The sequence below is a fragment of the Solea senegalensis genome, linkage group LG2 (assembly GCF_019176455.1).
Source record: "Solea senegalensis isolate Sse05_10M linkage group LG2, IFAPA_SoseM_1, whole genome shotgun sequence".
Taxonomy (NCBI): domain Eukaryota; kingdom Metazoa; phylum Chordata; class Actinopteri; order Pleuronectiformes; family Soleidae; genus Solea; species Solea senegalensis.
Genome location: NC_058022.1, coordinates 26,950,243 through 26,973,772, shown reverse-complemented (window position 1 = coordinate 26,973,772; position 23,530 = coordinate 26,950,243). Strand labels below are relative to the sequence as shown.

General features: G+C 40.3%; 3 protein-coding genes across 7 annotated transcripts in view; 1 reads left to right on the top strand and 2 right to left on the bottom strand.

Moving 5' to 3' along the window:
- Positions 1 to 235: 235 nt before the first annotated feature.
- Positions 236 to 7,693, top strand: stk24b (serine/threonine kinase 24b (STE20 homolog, yeast)). The gene is made up of 11 exons (XM_044018831.1): positions 236 to 990; positions 2,911 to 3,141; positions 3,403 to 3,459; positions 4,008 to 4,116; positions 4,436 to 4,593; positions 5,346 to 5,531; positions 5,646 to 5,794; positions 5,900 to 6,017; positions 6,186 to 6,254; positions 6,714 to 6,850; positions 6,942 to 7,693. Exons 1-11 carry the CDS (start codon positions 949 to 951, stop codon positions 6,985 to 6,987), a joined length of 1,302 nt encoding a protein of 433 aa, XP_043874766.1. The 5' UTR covers positions 236 to 948; the 3' UTR covers positions 6,988 to 7,693.
- A 2,234-nt stretch (positions 7,694 to 9,927) lies between these two features.
- Positions 9,928 to 18,976, bottom strand: slc15a1b (solute carrier family 15 member 1b). Its single transcript, XM_044011949.1, has 23 exons — positions 18,864 to 18,976; positions 18,588 to 18,616; positions 18,372 to 18,456; positions 17,596 to 17,737; positions 17,317 to 17,436; positions 17,106 to 17,205; positions 16,154 to 16,244; positions 15,976 to 16,059; positions 15,228 to 15,310; positions 15,041 to 15,127; positions 14,869 to 14,958; positions 14,502 to 14,546; positions 14,364 to 14,396; positions 14,129 to 14,217; positions 13,829 to 13,910; positions 13,624 to 13,740; positions 13,375 to 13,506; positions 13,124 to 13,176; positions 12,185 to 12,292; positions 11,968 to 12,085; positions 11,750 to 11,887; positions 11,547 to 11,654; positions 9,928 to 10,778 (listed from the first exon to the last, which is right to left on the bottom strand). The coding sequence occupies exons 1-23, from the start codon at positions 18,868 to 18,870 to the stop codon at positions 10,560 to 10,562; spliced, it is 2,160 nt and encodes a 719-aa protein (XP_043867884.1). The 5' UTR covers positions 18,871 to 18,976; the 3' UTR covers positions 9,928 to 10,559.
- Positions 18,977 to 20,812: 1,836 nt separating this feature from the next.
- dock9b (dedicator of cytokinesis 9b) overlaps positions 20,813 to 23,530 on the bottom strand; it is a 49,990-nt gene continuing 47,272 nt past the window's right edge. For all 5 annotated transcript variants that reach the window (XM_044011911.1, XM_044011874.1, XM_044011884.1 and 2 more), the window contains 3 exons: positions 23,423 to 23,523; positions 22,643 to 22,781; positions 20,813 to 21,823 (listed from right to left, as the gene is read on the bottom strand). In XM_044011911.1, coding sequence (XP_043867846.1) covers positions 21,707 to 21,823; positions 22,643 to 22,781; positions 23,423 to 23,523 — 357 coding nt within the window. In that variant the 3' untranslated portion in view covers positions 20,813 to 21,706. The remainder of the gene's footprint in view (positions 21,824 to 22,642; positions 22,782 to 23,422; positions 23,524 to 23,530) is intronic.

Genomic DNA, 23,530 nt, shown 5'->3' with positions numbered 1-23,530 from the left:
ATATTGGGGTCACTGAGACATGTTCACGTGCTGAAACACACATGAGTGGCCAAATCGTTCATGATATTCCAATGTGAATGTAACTGGTTTAGATGTTTCCCAGTTGCATTCATTCACTGTCTCTGAATCTGCAGACGCGTCACTAAATTTAAGGGGGGGTACGTATAATTCACGACCCACCTGGCTTCGGCACCTGTCTGGAAGAGAAGCAGTCAGAATGTTTTTGTTGATCCGGATCCGGATCCGCCCAAATCTGGCGTCACAGGCACCGACAAGATGGCCGAGACTACGGGATACAAGTGAGAGAGGAAACAAAAACAGTGGCGTGCGATCCCTGGCGCGGATGGCGGAGCTGTAGAGCTGCTGAAGACCGGTTTGTGCAGAGTGAAGAGGCTGGGTCTGGATCTGCGGCATGCAGACAAACGGTGTTCAGCTCGCCAGCTCGCTGACAGAACGCTCGTCTGCTCATCTGCGTTGGCTAGTTGGCCAATGAGCTAACCATGCTAACTAGCTGACAACACCGTTAGCGAGCGAGAGTATACGCGTTTACGAAGTGACAGTTGGATAATTGTGAAATAAATACTTTTTCATCCCTTCTTCGTTTCCGTGGAGTCGCATTTCTGCTGCAGCGTAACTTCCCCGAGTGGGAAATTGGAGCCAATAAACCCTCCTTGCCCGCTGGCTAGCAAGCTAACATTGCGGATTTCTTGTTTGCAACCTCAGAGTTAGCATTAGCAAACGTCAGCTTGTTGGCTTGCTCAGCTGTTTTGGGTGACTGGGGGGTTGTTCTGACACAAGAAAGGTGCACCAGTCTGTGAGAGAGACATTTTAAAATCTTACGTGAACACAACAGAGACGTTTCTCAGTAAGTCTGTGAGAGCAGGTGTCCTAAGGATTGTAAACACAAGTGAAGCCGAGGAGGTATCAGCCTTGGCAGGCAGCATCACCATGGCCCACTCTCCCGTCCAGGGGACCCTTCCAGGGATGCAGGTAAGAACGTTTTGTTTTGCAGGAGGTAAAACAGAATGTCCACGTCTGGACTCACAGATTTGGCTTTGGGAACTGCGCAGTGCACACTTCTATAACTCGTTCATTACAGCACCCAAGCTGCCGCACTCCTTTACATCCAATCTTCCCAAATCCAATATGTTTTCCTGTAAATCAATCAGAGGAGATGTATGCCATGCATATAAAAGTTGTAATTAATTGGACAACGTGAAATATATTGCGATATTTCACCCATTACATGAATGCAGCACACTTCTCGAGCTTTCATAGACTATTAAATAACTGGTGCACACATGAGACTTGCTCTAGTCACTGCTGCTGCTGCTGCTGTCTTCAGAGTTGTACCTATAAAATAAAAATAATAATAAAATATAATTATCTTTTTATAATGTCAACTCCTGTGTGCATCTGGTTGTATTGCCTGTGTTCACTTGTAAGCTGGTTAATCTGTTCTGATTTTTGAAAATTTGTTGGGAAGAGGCCCAATAAAGTGGAAAAAGCTGCAGAGGCTGATGCCAGTCAGCTGAAGATTGTTCATAAATACTTTGTAATTAAAATACAGGACACAGAGGCAGTCAATTAAACTTGCTGTCAGTGTTTTTATGTGTCAAATATTGAGTTTAATATCAGTTTTTGCCTGGAGGGTTTGTTCCAGTTTGAACTGCTGCATCTTATTTTATTATTGAATAATGCATTATTTTAACTTGTTTTAAAGTCACTTAAAGGATCTCCTTGTGTGACATAAACATCCAGCTTTCCAGCATAATATAGTGACCTCAAAACTGACATATTGACCCTCCTTATTCAAAAGAAGTCATTTAAGGTTTTTTTCCCCCAGCGTCCCGCTCTTGTTTCTAACATAAGCCTCAGGAGAGTTAAGCCATTTTAGTTCACTACCCGTGGGTGTTAAAGTATTTCTTTTATTCCACACTTAGATATACACGCAGCACTTGCTACCCCAGAATAGATGGAAACATGCCTCAGTTGTCCTGAGCACATTTTACTTTTCCTTGTGACTCGTAAACACTTCAGCAGTCAAGTTGAGCTTTTCTTTGTCTCACAGGCTTTAATAAAACATGCATAACTGCTGACTAATTTGTCCCCAACATGACTTATAATTATGTCACAGTGTGCCAACAACAGTCAGTTTTGGCTGTAAAAGGAGTTTAATTTATAACCATAGCACGGACGGGAGAATTAATCAGTCAGACTCAGATTCCGGCAAGTATTTCTCACATAAAAATGCTCCGTGTTCCTCACCTCTCACAAGACTTAAATAATAATAATAATATCCTAAATAATATATAAACTGAAATTGACAGTACAACTAGATGGTATCATCTATAGGCATTTCTATTGCAGCTAGATTATTCTGAAGCCTCCATAAAGTTAGGCACATCTGAATCATGCTTGACAACATGTGTATGAAGCTGAAATCGTGACTCCGTGTTTGAGGTCTTGTCTACTGAATTCAGCACTGATGAATCACACCTCAGCTGTGCACAAGTTATTTTTAGCAATCTTTATCTAAAACTATTAGGCCCTAAGATAGTTTCTGAGAAGATTAACACACATACATGCAGGTGGATTGACTCCAATGACAACCTGGAATGTGAATCAATGGAAATGTAGACATTAGGCACATATGTTGTTTTAAATCCCTTTATCTCTATTTTATCCAATTCTTACACTCTTTCCCTTTCATTCTCCCCTGTCTTTTTGTACAAAACACAAGGTGTTGAAATGAGTGAATTAATGTATCCTGTAAGAATGCCCCCCCCCAACTGGTGTTTCCTATTTACTTCCCAACATTTGTTTCCTTTCAAACATTCCTCCTTTTTTTTTCTTTTGATCCCCCTCCTTTTCCTCCCTGTTTTGTTCCCCGTCCTCCATCACCACCAGAATGCCAAAGCGGACCCGGAGGAGCTGTTCACCAAGCTGGAGCGCATTGGCAAGGGGTCTTTTGGCGAGGTGTTCAAAGGCATCGACAATCGCACGCAGAAGGTCGTGGCCATCAAGATCATAGACCTGGAGGAAGCAGAGGACGAGATTGAAGACATTCAGCAGGAGATCACAGTCTTGAGCCAGTGTGACAGCCCCTTTGTCACCAAGTACTACGGCTCATACCTGAAGGTCATATTTTTAATTCATATATACATACAACTATATGCACTGGAAGTTGTTTTTCATTTTACCCTATGAGTCGATCCTCCAAGTGATTAAATTTAATGACTCAAGTATATCTCTCTTTCGGCCTACGTTGTCATAATTTGTTTGTGAAGCCAGTAACAACCTTAATAAATAAGCTTTTCCTCCACAAATGCACTGAAGTGCTTATTGATCATCTTTCCTCATCACTGGCAACTCACTGTCCTCTTTCTGTGTCACTTCCAGGACACAAAGTTATGGATCATCATGGAGTATTTGGGTGGAGGCTCAGCATTAGACTTGGTAAGTGATCATTGGTTTACTGAGGTGTCAAGTACTGTTCACCATCCCCATGATTTAATTGGAGAAGCAAATTGTTCAAGTACAGATGTGTATATCTCATGGATGTCTTAATAGATCAGGATGAATTTTGTCACATGATAATGGCTATAATCAGGTAAAGTTCTATGTAAAATGCTATGTTTTTTTCTGCTTTTGCTTCTTCATAACTGAATCAATATGTGCTTTGCTGACATCTAGAGGTAGCAAAAGTGAGCTACTTGTTTTAATCAAGGTGGAATTTGATTGTGGTTGAACTCAAATCTTCATCTCACAACGACAATGTGGAGAGATGAGAAAGAGGAAAGTAATGCCATTGATTTTTACACAGCTTGTCAATATATATTCAAAACATCCTGATGCACATAAAATGTTGCTAGGAACTAGAAAAAAGCAAAAATGGGGAATATTACTGTATGAATTGAATCTAAAATAATTTTTATTTTTAAATAAACAGTCAGTGAACCTTGTGTTCCTTGTGCTCATGGTGTTTCTCTGTGTTTCTCCTGAAGATGGAGCCCGGTGCCCTTGATGAGTTCCAGATTGCCACCATCCTCAGGGAGATCCTGAAGGGGTTGGAGTATCTGCACTCGGAGAAGAAAATCCACAGAGACATCAAAGGTAGCTGCTACACAACACAGATTTCTGCTGACTAAATTGCATCAGTGAGCACAAACAAATATCACGTATCACGCTAATGGTATCGATGTCCACTCAGGGCTTGATTCATTATATAGTTTGTATGTCTTTGGGGAGTTGAGGGGATCACTGCAGCGGTCCACTGAAAGGCTTTTGACAGTTGTTTCCTCTTTTATTAAATAAATTGCCAATGCAGATAAAAGGCTTTGACAGAAGTGTCTGAAGAAGTAGCATAGCTTCTCACTCAGTGTGTCTAGTTTTAGCCAGATCACATAAACTGCCAGACTCTGCTCCCCCACAGCTGCCAACGTGCTGCTGTCCGAGCAAGGAGAGGTGAAGCTGGCAGACTTTGGGGTGGCCGGCCAGCTCACCGACACCCAGATCAAACGCAACACCTTTGTTGGCACACCCTTCTGGATGGCCCCTGAGGTCATCAAACAGTCGGCATATGATTCCAAGGTGAGGTTAAAGCTTTAAAAGGGATAGTTCAGCTTTTTTGAAGTGTGGCTGTATAAGGTACTGACATAATGTTGTCAACCCTGACTTTGCCATGCTTGCCCCTGTATCCAGCCTGGGACATGGATGTTCAACATCTATTTAATCTATACTAATCCATTAGCCACTATATTACTGCCTTCTCTGAGTGAAAACAGAAGTTTGTCAACTCTTTCTCTTGCACCAAAGCCCGATGAGAAAATCTGCATTTTTAGCTCACTGGGATACTGCAGCTGCTGGTCCACTGCTCTCTCGTTTGGTAAGTTTGTGTCACTAAGGTAAATCTGAATGTAGAATTAAAACACCAAAGTCAAAATAACATATTTGAATGTATTAATGGCGGCAGAAGTGGATCGCTAACACCCATGTGCTGTGATGTAAAAATACAGAATTTCTCCAGGGACTTTGGTGTGGGAACTGAGCGGTTTAGAAAGCAACACAAACTTAAGTTTCCAGCCAGAAAAGGTTGTATATCTGCAAGATAAGGCAGGGAACACATTCATGCACATCTTGGTTGGTGCTGACGGTGTGCATCTCCTACAACCACACTTCAAAAAGTGACCTTTTTATAATTCACACAATAGTGCAAGATGTGCAGTATGTAATTCCAAAAACTAGGAAGAGGTTGAGGATGATTGTCTAGGCAAGACACAGAAGTAGCTCTGGTTGTTGGGTAGCATCAGTGTCTCATTGTTCCCCCTCCCTCCATATTCCAGGCTGATATCTGGTCTCTAGGCATCACAGCCATCGAGCTGGCAAAAGGTGAACCACCTCACTCAGAGCTCCATCCTATGAAAGTTTTATTCCTCATCCCAAAGAATAACCCGCCTACGCTCGAGGGAAACTACAGCAAACCGCTCAAGGAGTTTGTTGAGGCATGTCTCAACAAAGAGCCCAGTTTTGTAAGTTGTTTTTGTCCCCCATTCATTCTATGTAAGGATTTGTTACTCAGGATTATAGCTCAGCCTTTCGCTCTGCTTGCACCTGACTCCATCATTTGCTCGCATTTTTCTTAGAGACCAACTGCCAAAGAGCTGTTGAAGCATAAGCTGATCATCCGCCATGCGAAAAAGACCTCCTACCTGACTGAACTGGTGGACAAGTACAAGAGGTGGAAGGCAGAACAGTCCAGAACGACGGAGTCCAGTTCTGATGAGTCTGACTCGTACGTGTTTGTGCTGTGTTGTTGAAGAATCATCGATTCCTCTGTCATTCTTAAGTTTTTGCCTTTCCATTCATTTCTTTCCTCTTGTGATACCTGTTCAATCAGAGAGCAGGATGGACAGGCGTCGGGAGGAAACGATTTTGGCAGCGATGACTGGATCTTCACCATCCGAGAAAAGGACCCCAAGAAGCTTCAGAACGGGGAGGGTCAGTCAGGAGATCAGGTGAGATGGATTGTTGGTTGAAACAGAAACAAAGAATAGATTATTATATTGAATATTCAAAAAATGATCTGTTCACACTACCTGCCTTATAATATGGATGCTTATCAAGAAGCAGATGGGTTTATTTTTTTCTGTAACTTTACTCCGATGTCTTTATTTGATCCACAGACGACAGACATTCCGAAGAGGCCTTATTCACAGAGCCTGGCTACGGTCATTTCTCCTGCATTAGCTGAGGTAAACAGAGGGACTGGATCTTTGTAGCTAAATAAGGAGATTTAATTAACTCTGCCTAGACTACAATTGTCTGACATTTTCTGGAAATGTTTCTTCTCACCTTTCCACAAAATTCCGGGGTTAAAATACAGCTAGAAAATCTCTGGAAAATTCACTCTGAGCAAGTGCATAATATGGTGAAAATTGATGTTTTGATAGATACTGTATTACGATTGCAGAGCGATTCAAAATAGATTTTGTGAATTGTCATTTTTGCATCTTACATGTCACTTTGAAATAATATGTACAAATCATGAGTTGAATCATTTTTGGTTATTTTACAGCCCTACTCGGTATTCTGCTGCTGTGAACACATCTGACTCACACGCCTGAGTTTATGTCGATAGCAGCCTAAAAACATTTTTGGTCATTAATTAACAACCAAATCTCTACCTTTCTTACGTGTATGCTTTCTTCCAGCTGAAGGCGCGACAGGAGCAGGTGAATGGAAACCCCATGGTCCTGGATGAGCTGAGGGAGGCCATCCTGCTGGCGGAGGAGGCCTACCCCGGCATATCCGACTCCCTGGTGGCCCACATGGTCCACAGAGTCCAGAGGTAACACTTCCTTGCTGGTTTGTCCTAGTAAAAAGCAGATTATTTACTAAACTTTACTCATCTCTGCCATTCTTTTCTGGTCTTTCCACAGTTTCTCCACGAGCAGGACGTCCTCCTCCTCCTCCTCTTCTCCTTAGAAACTGACTCTCTGCCCTGGCCCTGCTCTCCCAGGTCCCCACCCCCACACTCCCCCAACACCACAGGGTTTAATGTTTGGGGTCAACACTTTCACTACCAGCTGACCTCTTTTAACTCCTGTGGAGGGGGGGGTTGAGATATCCTACCCTGTAAAAAAAAAAAAGAAAAGAAAAAAAAAAGACTGAACTCCAAAGCTAAGGATGACAGAGAAACTCTGGAGAGCTTCTTTTAGCCACTTGTGGGTTGGGGGAAAATTTGGGAGGCAGCAGCAGACCCTTTCATTGATTTGGCTGTGATGGGACAAGACTCATGGTCAGCTTAATCCGCTCCTTAAAAAAAAAAAACGCGACAACAGCCAAGTCAGACTGTGGGCTCAACAAGGAGCCGAAGATCTCCTGCAAATCCAAGACGAGACTTGAGCCCCTTCTTAATGCAGGCTTCACATCCCCACAACCTCTGAAAGCATGCTTGATGAACCTGCAGGGATATTATCTTTGTGTGTATGTGTGTGTGTGTGTGTGTGCGCGCGAGTGTGTCTCTGAGTGTGCGCGGCGTGTGTTTGTGTGTGCATGTGTGCTCTTGCGTATGTAAGACTCCCTGTTAAGGCAAATTGCAGCATTCTTAATGAAACCTCAGGTAAAGTGCTTTAAGTGGACTTTGTCCTCCAAGGCAGAGGGACGAAGACGAGGAGGAGGATTGGGCGGGGTAGGGTCACCATGCTGTACATGATTACAAGTTGTCATTGCGAGGCAAATGAATCACTGTGTACAAAATGGTCATGCGCATTTTGTAGATATTGATGATGTTTAAAAAAAAAAAGTAGATATTTAAAGATTTCAGACGTTACTCTGACGGAGCGAAACAGAAAATGCCTTGCCTTTTTTAAGACGCACACATGTCTATGTTCTGGCATTTCATCACAGACTCTGTTTTTATTTACGTGTTAAGTCATTGCAACTCAGTTCAGTGTTTTCTTTCCAAGTGACTGATATCCAGTCTTTTATTTCAATCAACTGCTAAATTGTTAAACTTAGAACGATACTGAGCTTAACTTTGTTACAAGGCAGACGCTTTTTCTTAGTATTTTTTTGTCAGGACAGGGGGCGGACTCCTTTCTGTACGTTTAGACAATTAAAAGGTACAGTGTATAAAATTTAACAATAGTTATTGGTGAAGTTGCGTGTTGCAGCTGAACGTCCCTCTCTTCCCGTCCCTTCCAAGTGTTATGGAGAAGCTATGTAGCCTTCAGTTAGCGTCAAAACTTGAAAGATGTTTAGTGTGTCCGTTGTGGGCTACTGTAAAAACATGGCGGTCTAAAAGCTCATTTCACACAATCAGGTGATTGTATCGTCGTCAATTTCTGCCAAATAAAAGTAATTTCACCTAAATTTTACACACTGGACCTTTTTAAAGTGAGTTTTTAAAATAGTGTAGGACAAAAATGAAAGTAGATGTATCAACAGTGGCTCTTTATTTAACAACAGCGAGTGGAGCTAATTAACAGAGAGACCACGATGAACGGTGGAATGGCGTTATCATGTCAAGTATTGTCTTTTTTGACTTGTAATTTCTCCTCAGCGTCATTTACAGATGATAAAGTGGGCATGAGGAATAACTGTAGGCAATCACATCATGACACTTACTCATGGCCAAACTAAAATGTATATCAGGACAAGCCAAGCTGCAGAAATCCACACCATCTTTATTTCCTCATGCGTGTTCTAATTTCCACACCATGCTATAAAAGTGCCATGTCCGCTTTTATGCTTTTCATCAGATGTCCGATGTATGATTTGCACCTTTTATTTTCTAATTTCAGTTCTTTCTTTTTTTGCACTTTGAAAGTGTCGAGTATTTAAAGAAAACCTGTAAGATGGAAAAAAGACACAAAACGTTGGAAAAAAAAAAGTTGCTAATAGCCATGTTTTACTATAAATGTTTACTTAAGAGTTCCAGAATTTTACTACTGTGCTAACGCAGCAATAATGTTGAGGAGTCGCATCACTTGTCAACACAGGGATTGAAAGAAATTAAGAAATATCTGATATTTTTATAACTGCAAAGAGTTAAGTATGGAAATATGGAATGCTTTATGGATATGGGCACCTGCCTCTGGCAAAAATATCTATACCTTACAGAAAAACATATGCTACAGAAAATGACTACAAAATGTGTACATTTGGTCTCCTTTATCATAGCTGACAGTTTATAGTACTGTATATAATCTTTGCTTGTGTCATTTGAGAATTCCCAAGTTAAATGTAAGCTCCTTGTAAGCTTTCAAAGTGACATGAGAAATAAAGATCTAATGGTAACTGAGAACTTTGTGTCCTGCTCATCTCGTGTGATTTTAGTCCATGACTAATGTTATTGTGATTGAATCCTAACAAATCTAATGACTTTGAGCTTTAGCTGTACTTTATTTACCCATGTCATGTTTTAGCTGTATTCGTCTCCAAAATTTACACACAGATTTGAATGGAAGTCTCTGGTAAATATAGGTTATGGCCAAAGGAAGGTCAACAGGGGAGTACTGTATCTACAGTGTGGTAAACTATGAGTGCTTTCTAGAGGTTAAATGTAGTCATTATCAAACCACCGATGTCCATAGGGAATACCAGCATTTATAGCCCGCGGGGAAACAGGAGCTGCTGTTCTACTGCGTTATGTCCCTTGGGTAAATCCAAAAGGTAGTTTTTGAACAACTAAAACCACAAAATAGTGGTGCGCCATTAACTCTCATCTGCTGTGAATTAAAATAGCTGAATTTCTTCATAAGTGGTTTACAAATGCAATACAAAGTTCCTATTTCAGTCAGAAAAAGATAAAGCGTTGAACTCAATTGTAATAAATTAATTTAGATTTCATCATTTATGAAGTAGCTAAAAGCAGTATTTCCTTGCGTACCTACAAAAAAATGCACACTTGACATCATTTTGTACAGTATAAGGCTGAAAAAGAACCTTTATTTGAAATGATATTACATAGGTTAAATAAACCCACAATTGATTTACATTTGTTTTCACTTACTTTTGGGGCTTTCACTACATTTCTAACCTGGAGCAGGTGATAAAAGGGCATCCGTACATATACAACAATGACAATATATTACAATACATACAACACTGTGCTTGCAAATAAATACAGGACATTGGAACGTTTGTGTGTGTGTATGTGTGTACTCCACCACACTATGTAAGACTATAAAACAAATATCACATAGATAAGGGGCTACACAGTGCAGAATAAATCAGTTTAAAACTTACAAGAAATTTACAACAAGATCAAAAATTGGTCAAGATCCACGGTTTTTTTTTTTGATCGCACAAGTAACCTCTAAAAATGAGGAATATTCTCCTGAGATTTGGTGATAATAAGTGGAATATGAAATATCTCTACCAAGGTCCTTCACTAATACTGTGCATACGTATACAGTAGCTTAACCATCTAAGCTCCATTTCTGCGTTCTCGACAACTTGGCACCGTTTTCTCTCAGGTTATCCATGCATTTTCTGTACAGCGGTGCACTGGTCTGCATTGATTCACTGGCACAGGCAGAGGAAGGGTCACTTTACAACTTGGACTGCTTGAATTCATCCTCATCAGAGCTGGAGTCAGAGTTATGCTCATAATAGTCATCATCCCTCATCTTCTTCTTATCTGTAGGTTCCTTCTCTGCAAACTGGGCCTCTATCTTGACCGGGTCAATGTATGTGTAGAAATAGGCCATGATGGAGAAGACGATGCACACTACCACCAGCAGAGAGGCAAAGAGGATGTATTCGGCCCACTGGTGAACAAAAGCAGATGAATATGGCACACAGTTAATTATAGGATGTTCCACAGCTTAGGACAGAACCTGGAAAAATAGTTAACTCCAACCTCTTTATACACGACATACACAATTTTAACAGAGCAACTAACGCGTGCACAGATTTCTCATGTTAATAAGGGCAACTGACATGGTTAAGGCTGTTCTGTAAAGTGTAGGTGCAGACGAAGCAGAGTAGATGTTTGATTGAAGACATTCAGATGCCAGTTGAGTCTCCTCACCACTTGCTTTATCAGTTTTTATTAGGATAAGACTATTTCAAGCTACACACTGTGGCCCTTCAAACAGAGAGCTGGTCAAAACTCCGGTACAGGGGTGACCAGGGATCTATCAAGGGCACCAAATGCATGGTTGAGTTTCCCATTCCCGCAGAAGCTGTCAGCAAATTTGGGAGTAAGGAGCACGCATTGTGGAAAATTGAGTGCGAAATAACCCAGTCATTCTGTTACTTCTTCCAGCTCAAGACACAATGGGAGGCTGAGAAGTGGGTCCCAAAAGTGTCCAGGGGAGGAATCATGCAGGCTGGGCTATTGTGGAGACTTGTTCTCAGCACTGACGTATGGATTGCAATACACCGTAAAATTTAAATAGATAAACACTTGAAATTTTAATAATAATCTAAGAGTTGAACTGTTTTTTTTTCAGGTCCTTGAATTTGAAAATTGGTGCTATTCTGGTCAACTCTGTCATTATACAATGTTATATATTAGTATATATATCACCCACCTGCTCGTCAAGTGTCACAGCTTCAGCAATGATGAGCACAATGATGTTTCCCACGGCGACAGTTAAGAGCCATCCAGCCTGCAGCACAGCCTTCATGTTGCTCGGTGCCTGAAGGACATTCAAACAACACAACATGAAGGGAAACACTCCAACACATTAACACAGTATCTCGGTGAATTGTGTTTTTTTCAAGCAGCCTCTACCTGTGAGTAGGAGAACTCCAAACCAGTGACAGAGAAAACCACTTCTCCTATAGTCATGAGGAAATACTGAGGAATCTGCCAGGCCATGTGGACACTGTTGGGCGCGATGTCCATCACTTCAATGATGCTCTTTGCACACTGCAGGACACAGACAGGTGTTCAGTCAAGCCGTGGTACATATTGTGGGAAAAAAAAAAGAAGGTGGTTTTATGCCTTACATTTTCATCCAATGTTAACGTTGGAGGGATGATCAAGGTGTAAGAGCTGCCAAAGCCCAGTGTTTGAGAGTAGGTACACTCCCCATCTCCAGTGGCATTCTTAATCAAGAAGTGAGCTCTGGAACAACAAGATTTGAACAAACACAGATTTGGAGCAGCACATATTTAAATATGGCCGTATCTGACAGGATAGTATATGATGAAAAATCTGTCTTACGTTCCCTGTGACACGTCAACATATTCCGTCATGTTGTTAGACACAACACTCCCACAGTCCTTGTTGCCTATTGTTATGTTCAATTCGGAACCGAAACCGTTCAGAAATCTGGGGAAAGATAATTCAGCTGTGAGTGTGGAAATGTGGAACATTTACAACAACATTGATAGTTTGGATAAATAAATGATAAATCATTGCTTTCTTTCAGGACGCTATTTGTGTAACCCATGTGTGTCTACCTTATTGTACTGCTAGTGTACTAGCTACTACTAGTGTATTGTTGGTTTGTTGTTGTTGTTGTTTTTGTCGCCTAAATAAAGTACAGATATTGTAGAATATTAAAAGATGTGGTATAATATCATGCGTTTCTGAGGAGGTTCTGTTTGTCTTTTTGTCTTTTTCTGGGGCCACCGAGTCCATTGAAACATAGAGTTAGACATAGAATAAACATAGAATAGAATTCTAAACCATCATTTTTTCAGGACTGAATGAAGCCAGAATTGTCTTCCCATGTAACCATGATTTAATTTAAATTAATTTTTTTTGTTTGAAATATGAAATAATTAAAGTATTTTGTTTAATTGAATTAAAGAGTGGGTAGAAATCCCTCACTGTAAAAGCTATAACTTATAACAGCAGATATTGATTTAGATTTTTAAAAAGGGTCATGGGACCCCCGATTTAAGATTATTGGATGATATCATAGGGATCAATGACACATTCATCTATTGTTGGCTGACATAATCTCTGCCACTTGGCTGCTTTAGATCTAATCTGAGGTCATTTATCATTTTTCCACAGTAACATTAAAATGCACCGGGTTGTGTAACACTATTACACACAATCAATCTTTAGTCGTCACTATCGTAAAATAATAACAAGTAAAGTAAACAGGTCTTACACACAAAGTCCAATGAGCTTAATGACAATATAACTTGCCTGATACTATTAGCTCCCTGCTCCGGCTTTGACTTCAGATCCTTGAACTGCAACTGTAAAGACACATTTGATATTTTACACATACAGAAATATGTATATATATAACACGATTACACTCCAACTAAATCTGATAAATACTCTTAATAGTCTGAGTCAATGACATTTACTGTGTACATTGTGTTTTTAGAGCATGTATACACATATATATATATATATATATATATATATAAATGCAGAGCAGATATGCTTACAGTCTCAGGCAAGGGCCCTTCCTGAATGATGACGATAGTATTCCGAGTCCCGTCCTGTAAAGATATTGGATGTTGGACCATCCCCAGATCCAGAACAAATGAATCATCAAAGCTCAGGTATTTGTCATTGGCCTGTGGGAATTAAAAAAACAAAATGGGATCGACATGAATATATCCTCCAACTTTATGTGACTCATAAGTTTTTTTTATCTCTGGGAGAGTTAGTGTGGGTGAACCGAGTGTGAGGACCTTGAGAGGATCCAGGGTGAGCTCGTAGGTTCCTGCTCTGAGGGACAACGACCGGTTTAACATGTTGATGAACTTGGCTTGGCTCACACTGCCTGATGGGAACTTGGGCAGCGTTTGCTGGATGAGAGAAACGGAATTGTTGCGCATGAACTGTGCACCAACGGTCACGTGTGTTTGAATCAAGCAGTGTGTGTGTTATTCTCACATCGATCTGTAACTGGACCAGACCTGCGGCCACAAACGCCAGAGCAGCAAATAACATCCCCACTGTCATCCTCTTTAATGGACTGCAGTTCAAACACAGACACAAAAAATACCTTAAACCAATGGTTCTCAAACTTTTTATGTTGAAAAAGGCTGCCTTCACCTAATTCATTATCCTCCTGGTAACTTGTCTTTTTTTAATTCATCTCAATGTTTTAAATCTCCTTTGTAAGGTGACCTTGGGTGGTTGGAAACACACCTCAAATAAAATGATAATAGAGATGAAACTAAATGAACTCACGTGAAGTTTAACTTGCACTTGGCGATCAGTGGGTAGATCACACTGTCCACAATTGGCACCAAAATCAGGATTAAGATAGGGTTGACAGTCTGGTGGGGGAAAAGTGGGTTACTAAGTCATTAAAACCGTCATTAAGTTTGTAAAGTTTATATTAAAAAAATGTAGTATTGGGAAAATTAAGATACAAATACAGTATAATGGATTCATTTATGGATGACCCTTAAAACAGTGTTACCTGCATCTGATCTGGGTAGATGGTGAGGGCACCCTGTTGAGAAAAAGAGATGAAGTATTTAATAAAAAATAAAAAACAACACACATCCTTATTGTGGTTAGAGTTAACAAAGTGCAACTTTGTGAGATAAACACATACAAAGTCTCCGTTCATGGTGGTCGCCTGCAGCGTCCATCTTGAACCCTGCAAGAAGAAACACAGCTCTTTTTACTCGAATCTTCCAACACAAATAAACTGACTTTTTTTATTGTAATGACACATATACGTTATGTTTTTAAGTGTTTTCTCATTGTCTTCTTTTCAATTATATAACAGGTTATTGAACTGGTATTTGGTGTTGTTCAATACCATTTCGTTTTTCTTTATTTTTTGATTCATTTTTAAACTGTGAATGACCATGCAGACAATGGGATTCAGGGTATCTGTCTCTCCCTCGCTCAAACACACACACACACACACACACACACAATTTCACAGTGTATGAGGGGAGCAAATGAGTGTTTACCTGCTGGTCAAAGAGAGCCCAGAACATGGGCAGTGGGATGTAGAGGAACAGCACCTTCAGCACCATCTTCACCTGGGCAATGAGGAGTTTCTGTAACAAAACAGAGAAATGATGATGAGAAGTGATTGACCAGTTTGTATTAGCGCGTGAGTTTCGTAAGTATTTCACTCACGTCATATTTCTCCTCGGCCCAGTCCATCCAGTGAGCTCTTTTAGGGAAATGAGAACTCCGATGCTTGAAGCGGTTCTTGATTGCATACTACGGGTAGAAGAAAAGGACATTTCCATGTCTATGACTGAAAGTGTGGACAAATGTGCCACTCCAAATCAATCATGTTTATGTGTGGGGAGCCACTTACCCCAACGCATCTGCAGAATTTCACCATGATGTTGCCTTGAGGGGCAGTCTTATTGTACATACCACTTCCAATAATGAACACAACTGCACACACACACACATACACAGATTACATATACATAATATGTAGATAGGAATAGTTTACTTCTTGCCCAAAGAAATGATTAGGAAATAAAATAATTGTTACCATTAATAACAACACACAACCTCCTGAGTGCAATACAGTTTTTTATAAATTGCATGTTTAGTAGCTTTCAGTAATAAGTAACCATTAGAAATCCTTATTTCTTAACTGTGTCTTTATCAAACTCTTTATATCACCAAACCCAAGATAAAATTACCTCAATGACGCCACTGTGATATCAGCTGACTCCATTTCTCAAAATGACCTCCACTTAATGCTACTTAAGCTACAGATTATTATAGCTATAGATGTATTGTATGTTTATTACACTATGTCTTTTTATCTGATGTCCCTTTATGGTGGTTAATCCTAATTTGATGGTTGTTATTGCAGTTGTTTTACTACCATTACCCCGGGTTTTTAATACATTTCCATAATATTTAGCAATTTTATTTATGCTTTTTTTTCTCATGAATCTATTCTGCATTGATTTTTATCTAGAGAGGCTAAAACGTGCTGTACATAAATTGTCATTATTGCCATCAATGTTCTCTTCTAACACTGATGTTTATTGGAGTATTTTTTAGAAGGTCTGAAGGGATTCAATAAAAATGAAGGTTCTTACTCAGAGCTACCACCATGAGAGCGGCAGGGACACCAAAGGCCAGAGAGTAGCACTTCTGCTTTGTGTGAATGCCACATTCCTGAGCTGGAAACCACAATAAAATACAAACACATTTCAACTTGAATTCCATAAGAAAGTCACAATCACACTTGATGATATTCTCGGTGCTGAGAGTCACCTCGGAGGATGGGGGTGATGACAGTGGACAGCAGACTGCCAGCATTGATGGACAGGTAAAAGATGGAGAAGAAGGTGCCCCTCTGCTTCTCCTATTAGACACAAAAAAAATGTTTATGTTTTTGTTTTTCTATAACAAGTCAGCTCTTATATAACATCCAATTTCACCGCTGCCATTAATATTAAACAGATAATCTTTGTTTCTGGCCTTGAACAGCGTAATAAAGTCAGTGACACAGATGTACTCGTGGTTAATAGTTAATGAAGTGTGAGCTGGAACGACACAGAGATACAAGAAGTGCTGACACTGATAGCTGAGCAGATTGCCATGTGTGCACGTGCGAGTAAAAAGGAGAAAGAGATCCTAATTTTGCACGCTGTGTGAAATGTGCACGCACACATAAACTTATTGTGTGTGTGTGCTGCTTTCACTGAAAACATGACTGTCCACGGAGACACAAGGAAAAACAGATTTGAGCTTCTTATCAAAACTCTCACAAAATCTACACCTGCTATCTAATCTCGCTTTTTCCAATAGGAAACGGTTGTTGTTGCTCTGTCAAAGGCTAAACACCCTGAACCAAAGTCCATAGAGAAAATGATGGCACACATTCGTTGTTGATCCACAGCTGCTTCCAATACGTCACGTTCAAAAGGGTCATTCTGTGACTGTGGTGTTAAAACATGTTTTGTTTTGTGATGTTTAAATGGACTTTAGTGTAGGAGAGTGAGGGGTTTTACAAAACCTCAGTTTCCAGACGACTTATGCGTGTTTGATGTGTTTGTGGCTTAAAGTGAGCCATTTTAAGTGGATAAATCTCTTTTACCTTCCATGTTTTCAGTGAGCGCAAGCCTCCAGTGGTTCAAGGGTTGTTCCCGCAGGCGGTGGTGAGCTCAGTGGTTCCCTTAGATTGTGTAAATGTGTTCCTGTGTGTGCTTGTGTGACATCTGACCTGATGGTCCTGAAACTGGTCCCCACCAAAGGCAGCCACACAGGGTTTGATGCCTCCCGTTCCCAGCGCGATGAGCAGCAAACCCACCATGGACAAAGCTCTGTGAGCAGAAATAAAAGCACAGCGGCGATACATGTTTCAGTACACGTGTGTAACCGCAGATCCACTGTGTCTCTGTCGCTTGTCAGCATAGTAAGAGAGCTCTGCTCACACATGGAAGGTCATGTTGTCAGGCACCCCATCCTTGTTGGCATCTGTGATGTCATGGATGGCGCTTATAGCCATGATGACTTGTCCAGCGGCGTACACGATGGACAGGTAAATAATAGTCCTGTGTAGGGAGGATGAGGACGAGTTAAACGTGGTTGTAAGACTGAGATGAGACACGAAAGGCTCAGAAATCCAAGGATAAAATTCTGCAGTAGATCCTGTGAGACAGTATTTCAGACAGACAGCTGTAAATGATTTTTGTGAGGTTTAAAGGACTCACTTGAACTTGCCGAGCCATGAGTCTGCTACAATGGCCCCCAGGATGGGTGTCAGGTAGCAGAGGGCCACAAAGGTGTGGTAGATGGTGGTCGCAAAGTCATCGTCCCAATTCAGGAAGTACTTAAAGTACAGGACCAGCACCGCTGCAGATGGCGAGGGAGCAAGAGAGAAAAGTGAGATAATGCAGTAAAAAAAAATGTTATAACTTAAAGTGAAGAATTATGAACACCTGTCACGACTTTTATTATCCTGATTCATTTGAGTTTTGCTCTTGTCTTGCATTTGCTGGATTCCTATTTTGGGTTTGTCTGTGTTGTGTGAGATAAACCCGTTTCTTGTTTTCTCAGTTCACTTTAAGGGTAAACAGTCCACATTTAAATATCACTTTACCAGTCTTGATGAACACACAAAGTTGCTTTACATTACAGTTTTTTGCCATTTTTACTTTTTCCTCACGCATTCATTCAGCACATTGTGTAATTGAATCTTTACTTAAGCGATGCATGTCCAATTTAGTGTATTTCTACTAATTTCAGTAGGAAGTATAAATGATATCTATTTTCCTCGCAGTGACCGCGACATTTACTAGCAACCCTTTAATCATTAACTCTTGGGAACCGCTGTATTACACTAACTGTAGAAGCTTCAATCAGTATCTTCCACATTGGTTACTGATCCTATATTTTGCTCAAGCTGATGATTGATGATTTGATGTTTGAAAGTTACTTTTGGAAACAGGAGTGACGTCAAAGGAGACCATAAAAATTGCCAACTCACCGCGCATGCCATAGTAGGAGAAGCGCTCACAGAACTCATTGACCACGATGAAAAAGATGCTTATTGGGTAGCCACAGACAGTCGCCTATGAGAGGAGAAAGGGTTATTATTTTATTTACAGTGACACACCAAGTTTTCATGTTTTTAATTTTTCATTCCTGTCTTGTATTCAAAAGCAAAAAAAAAAAAAAACAAGAATAAAGACACAAGTCTTACACTTTTGGGCCTTTGCTTCTCATTATAGCCTGCAGAAATACAAAACATACACATTTAATACATGATTTGTTGTTGTTTGTTGTCCCTAATGCAATAAACACTGAGTACACTAGTTAGATATATGTTCTTTTGAGGATATCACTGTGAAAAGAGGAAGAATAAAGTGTAATGTGTGACAGAAACAAAGAATATTCCTGTAAAAGTGGCAGGGAAACAACTTCCATGAGTTTCTGAGCGTGTCCCAGTCACATGGTTCCCCTCCAGACAGAGACTCACCTGCCATATTTGCAGTGTGTGCCTTCAGGTCTCCCCTCAGTCAGTGTCCTTAAACAAAAAGACAAAGAAACCTGTGAGCCCACTCCACACCAGTGACACTATTACTAGACCAATGTGAGGCCAGCTTCTTATATAACCTTCCATCAAACCTCCTGTGACGTCTACTCACCCTTGAATCAGCAGCCGGCACCACCCAGCATGCAGGTCACCATGATTCCAACCAGCCAGTGCAAGCACACTCTGTGTGTGTGTGTGAGTGTCGAGTAATTACTTTTTACAACTCTGAGACCTCAGGGAACAATGATAAACAAGGTTGGTCAGGTGAGCTGACAAAGGTGGACATAACCAATGTGTTTTTTTTCCTTTCTGCTGTAGTTCTTTACTACACAGTACGTGTTTGATTGAATTATAGTAAAGGTATGTGTAGAATGGGGTAAAATAATATGCTATTTTGGGGGTAGAAATATGTCAGAGTGAACAAGAACTAACCATTTAAGATAAAAGACATGGGAAGTTTCAAATAAAATAAAATAAATAAACACAAATAAACACACACACAAACACATTACGCATTACACACTTGCAGGACTCACCATAAACACTGCTGAAATAATGACACATTTGGGGTGTTTGTCCACTTTGCCAGGCCACAACAAGATGTGTGTGTGTGTGTCAGTGATATGAAGTGGGATTAGTTGGTCTTTTTACATGACTGCAGGCAGCAGTGGGGATTTCACAGGGGTCAGCATCCTGATTTTACTGGTGTCGCTCTGCTTTCTCTTTGGCGAGGCGGTATTTACAACACAGAACATTCAGCATTCAGTCAGCATTCAATTAGACACAACCGATTTAAATCAAATTTAAATCGTCGAGGTTCACATTAGACAATCTAAAACACATCCAAACATCCTAATGTTGTGCGAAACGGAATAATACTTGTAGTATTTTGATGCATGACTTCTACCAAAGTCATTTTCTGGTGAGGTACTTTTACCTTAAGTGTGGTGCTCCCGCTCTTAACTAATTAAAATTGCTTAAGTCTGTAATAATAATAGGTTATAAGTGTATTTTTAAGCTAAGAGCTAGGAATCACTCATCTCCTGAAAGATTTGAACTTACAAACAAACAACATCAGATATTTAACTCTTACCCAAATTTGGCACATAATTCGACATGATTCTGCTCTTCTGTTCTGAAATCAAATGTCTTACCTGTTGTCTTTATGCTACCAGGACTTGTTCAAAGTAGTCTTATATCACTGTAGAAATCATGGGCTTCTGGTGCCTTATATGTGAAGACACATTGGAGTCGCAGTGTGAGCACCTCATTATTATAACCTGCAGGAGTCTGGAGCTGATCAAATAAAGACAAAAGCCAGTTTGGGTTGTTTTGTTAAATTAGTAAGCAATGTCAGGTTACTTCATTAAATGTTTTCTTTCCTCAAGGCAACTGTCCTTTCACTTTATAGTGCTCCAGTTCAAATTTCAACGTTGCAATTTATTCTTTTATTTATTTATTCTTTTGTTCTTCAAATGTTAATGCCACAGGGTGTCATATCTAATCACAATTGTACACGTTATAGCTGTGATGCATAGCTTTTAAACCAATAGTTGTCACATTGAAACCACAGTTTACACAACGATGATTCAGCATTCTCATGCTGTACCCGGCCCTGCTCCGCTGCTGCATACGGACAAATTCTTGCCAGTCAGGTCTGATAATATTGCTTGACAGCCTGCAGTCGTATGAACCAACATAGAGGGAGAATAATGACCAATAATCCCCAAAAGTTACGTACTGCATCTTTTTTGTCTTTGTACACTTGATCAGAAAAACCCCCGCGAGTTACTAGGAGTCTGAATAAAATCCGGCACCAAAGACGGCAAAAAAGTGGACAATCAACAGCATAAAGCTTTAAATAATAACAACAGGAAAATGAAAGTATTTCATCACAGTGAGACATGTAAGAATTTATTTCTTTAAGTCTTTAACATATTTACAGTACATGAGCAAAAAAGTAAAAATGTTTGTTTTTTTATCTCACAGATAATAAAAGGCATCTAAATGACAGACAAAGAAACACATGGGTCGATTATAAATTGCCACACTCTTATCTTGCATTGTTTTTTTCTAATGTCTTTGGCAAGAGTGTTTTCTCTGTGCAGTAGGTATAGCCTCTGTAACAATAGAAAATATTGCACATACTTCTTTTTCTTTGCAGAAAATAGGTTCAAACATTGTGGTCCACTTGGCTTCAGACAGTTTTTATATTGTACATGTCTAAAATAGAGGGAATGATTCTTTTTAAATGCTCCTAGAGAGAGAAAAGAGAAAAGTGCATCTGCCATAACAGGGATGGGGAAGATAAATGAAGTACAAATGTAAAAATACTGAGCATGAGTTGAAGAATGTATGTGTGGCTACAGCAGTGGCATTTCCCATTATAAAAATTTTCTTTCACAAACACTGCCCTAAAAAGATAAGGTTCAAATTGCAGATGGAGCTCCTTGTGTTGGTTTCAACCTATGGACGGCATTCTTTGGGTGGGTTTACGATGTGTTTTATGATAACATAACGTTGTCAGTCACAGTGGCGGATGCACATATGCCAAGGCAGCGCACGTGCTTACACGTTGGATGAAAGATTTGAGCCAGATTTACGACTCAAATCTGGCTCCATAGTCTCCATAGGAAACAAGAACGATGGATGAATGACAATTATCTACTCAGTCATGAAATGCAGGAGATATCACACCAGGAACTGAGGTTTATTTTTGTCCTAACTGATTCCCCCTGACTGGCAGAAGTGAAGAAGGCATGTGAGAGCGGTGGGAAGCGTCCCTGTCAGAGTACGGTGGTCGAGCCATGTGGGTTGGCACTGGTTGGCGTGCCACTGATGGCATTGAAGATGCCCATAGAGTCAGCCAGAGCGCTCCGTGTACCATCTTCCACCGGGTTTATCTGGAAAGAAGGACTGATTGTTGATTGCGTTTGTTATCTTGCTTCTAGGTGAGGGCACAAACAACTAAATGAATGATGTCAGGCATTAGTTTTGTACAGAAGGATACAAAACACCCCACACTGTAAACCAGTCCATTAACCTCCATACAGTATCTTATCTCTGCTTCAAAGAAAGAGCAGTGACAACTTTAAATGAAGAAAACGGCATTACCATCCAATCTGCTCAGGCCCGCAGAAAGAGAGCAAGAGAAAAGAGACACGGTTAGTAAATGAGCAGAAAACTGTTGTAAAGCCACAAAGAATGATGTCACACATGGATTAAGTGGTAGTTCAGGGTTTTTTTTGAAACAACTGAACAACTTCACAAATGGCTCACCTAAGCTTAAAACACATTTTTTTCCATACCAAAATACTCATACCAAAATTGGTTTTAAGCTTAGTGATCCACTGCGGCCTCTATCAGTGAGTTCAAACGTGTTATCTTATGACTTCTGTGTTTGATATCCTTTACTCTGATCCACTTAAGTGACACAAAGTAACCAAACAAGGGGGCAATAGACCAGCAGGTCCTGTGTCCCCATGACCTAAACATGTGATTTTCTCTATGCACTTTGGTGCAAAGAATGAACAGAGTGCAAACACAGTCAGCTGTATTAGGTGAAGCATCAGCAGCCGTCATGCTTTCAGGATAAACCTGCACACATCAAGCTGCTACAATACTAACAGAAAACTACATTGTCAGACAGGTATTTGTGTACTTACCTGAGTTAACCTTCCTGATCTGGATCTAAATAGAAGAGCAGTAGATGGCGCACGTACCTGCTCATGCATGATGCTGGACAGCTCCCTGGCCAGGTCCCTGTAGTTGGCCTTCATCTCGTCGTGATACTCCTGCTGGTCCTCTTTAATCAGCCGCTCATTCACCCCCAGCGCCTGACCACAGGCGTCCACAAAGTGCCTGAGGACAGACGCACAAGCATTTTAGAGCCACAGTAAAAACTCCGGAGAAGCAACGTGCAGAGTGAAGAGTAAAGCTGTGTGATTGTAATTGTAAATTATTAGTTCTTGTGTTTGAGTATGTCACCCATGTCTGTCCCCTTTCATTTTTTTTATTGTTCAAACAGGATGTACAAACCCTTGCACACTGAATGACCAACACAAAAGGTGCAACATGCAAAATAAATATAACTGTGATTGCACTCTGCTAAAAGCAATTTCAACTTTACTAGATATTTACACATCCATGCATTATTTGTTTTCTGATGTCTTGTTGGGCTGAATTTTGTGTATTAGATATGCATTTAAGGTCAAATCCAAAGTTCATATGTTTACAGTTTCCCACAGAAAGTCCAGAATTATTGCCAATTATGTGTAAACACATAATTGGCATATTTCAATGTGGTATGGTGTAAATACTTTATTATTTGAAGTTTTTTAATGATTCATTCATGCTCATAAGGCAACCATGTTGATTTAGAGATACGATGCAGATCTAATCAATCAACTGACTAGTCAGAGTAGGTACAATAAAAATGCAAAGAGAGAAGAACAGTTGCTGTTTTACATATTGGAAAAATATTTTTTCAAATCAACCAGTACCTGAACACCTCTTTGAGTTGTTTGACCTTGTTGTCAGGATATTTCTTGGCACTGGTGTTGTCCAAGAAAGCTCTGGCATAAGCGAGAGGACCAGCATTTACCTGGAAG

Bases quoted from the DNA above. Each gene is read 5' to 3' on its own strand.
- stk24b (XM_044018831.1), top strand. From the start codon at position 949: ATGGCCCACTCTCCCGTCCAGGGGACCCTTCCAGGGATGCAG. The intron at 3,142-3,402 runs GTCATATTTTTA...TGTCACTTCCAG, and splicing joins ACTACGGCTCATACCTGAAG to GACACAAAGTTATGGATCAT. The intron at 3,460-4,007 runs GTAAGTGATCAT...TTTCTCCTGAAG, and splicing joins GAGGCTCAGCATTAGACTTG to ATGGAGCCCGGTGCCCTTGA.
- slc15a1b (XM_044011949.1), bottom strand. The intron at 16,060-16,153 runs GTGACTCTCAGC...TGTGGTTTCCAG, and splicing joins CATCACCCCCATCCTCCGAG to CTCAGGAATGTGGCATTCAC. The intron at 15,128-15,227 runs GTAAGTGGCTCC...TTCTACCCGTAG, and splicing joins AATTCTGCAGATGCGTTGGG to TATGCAATCAAGAACCGCTT.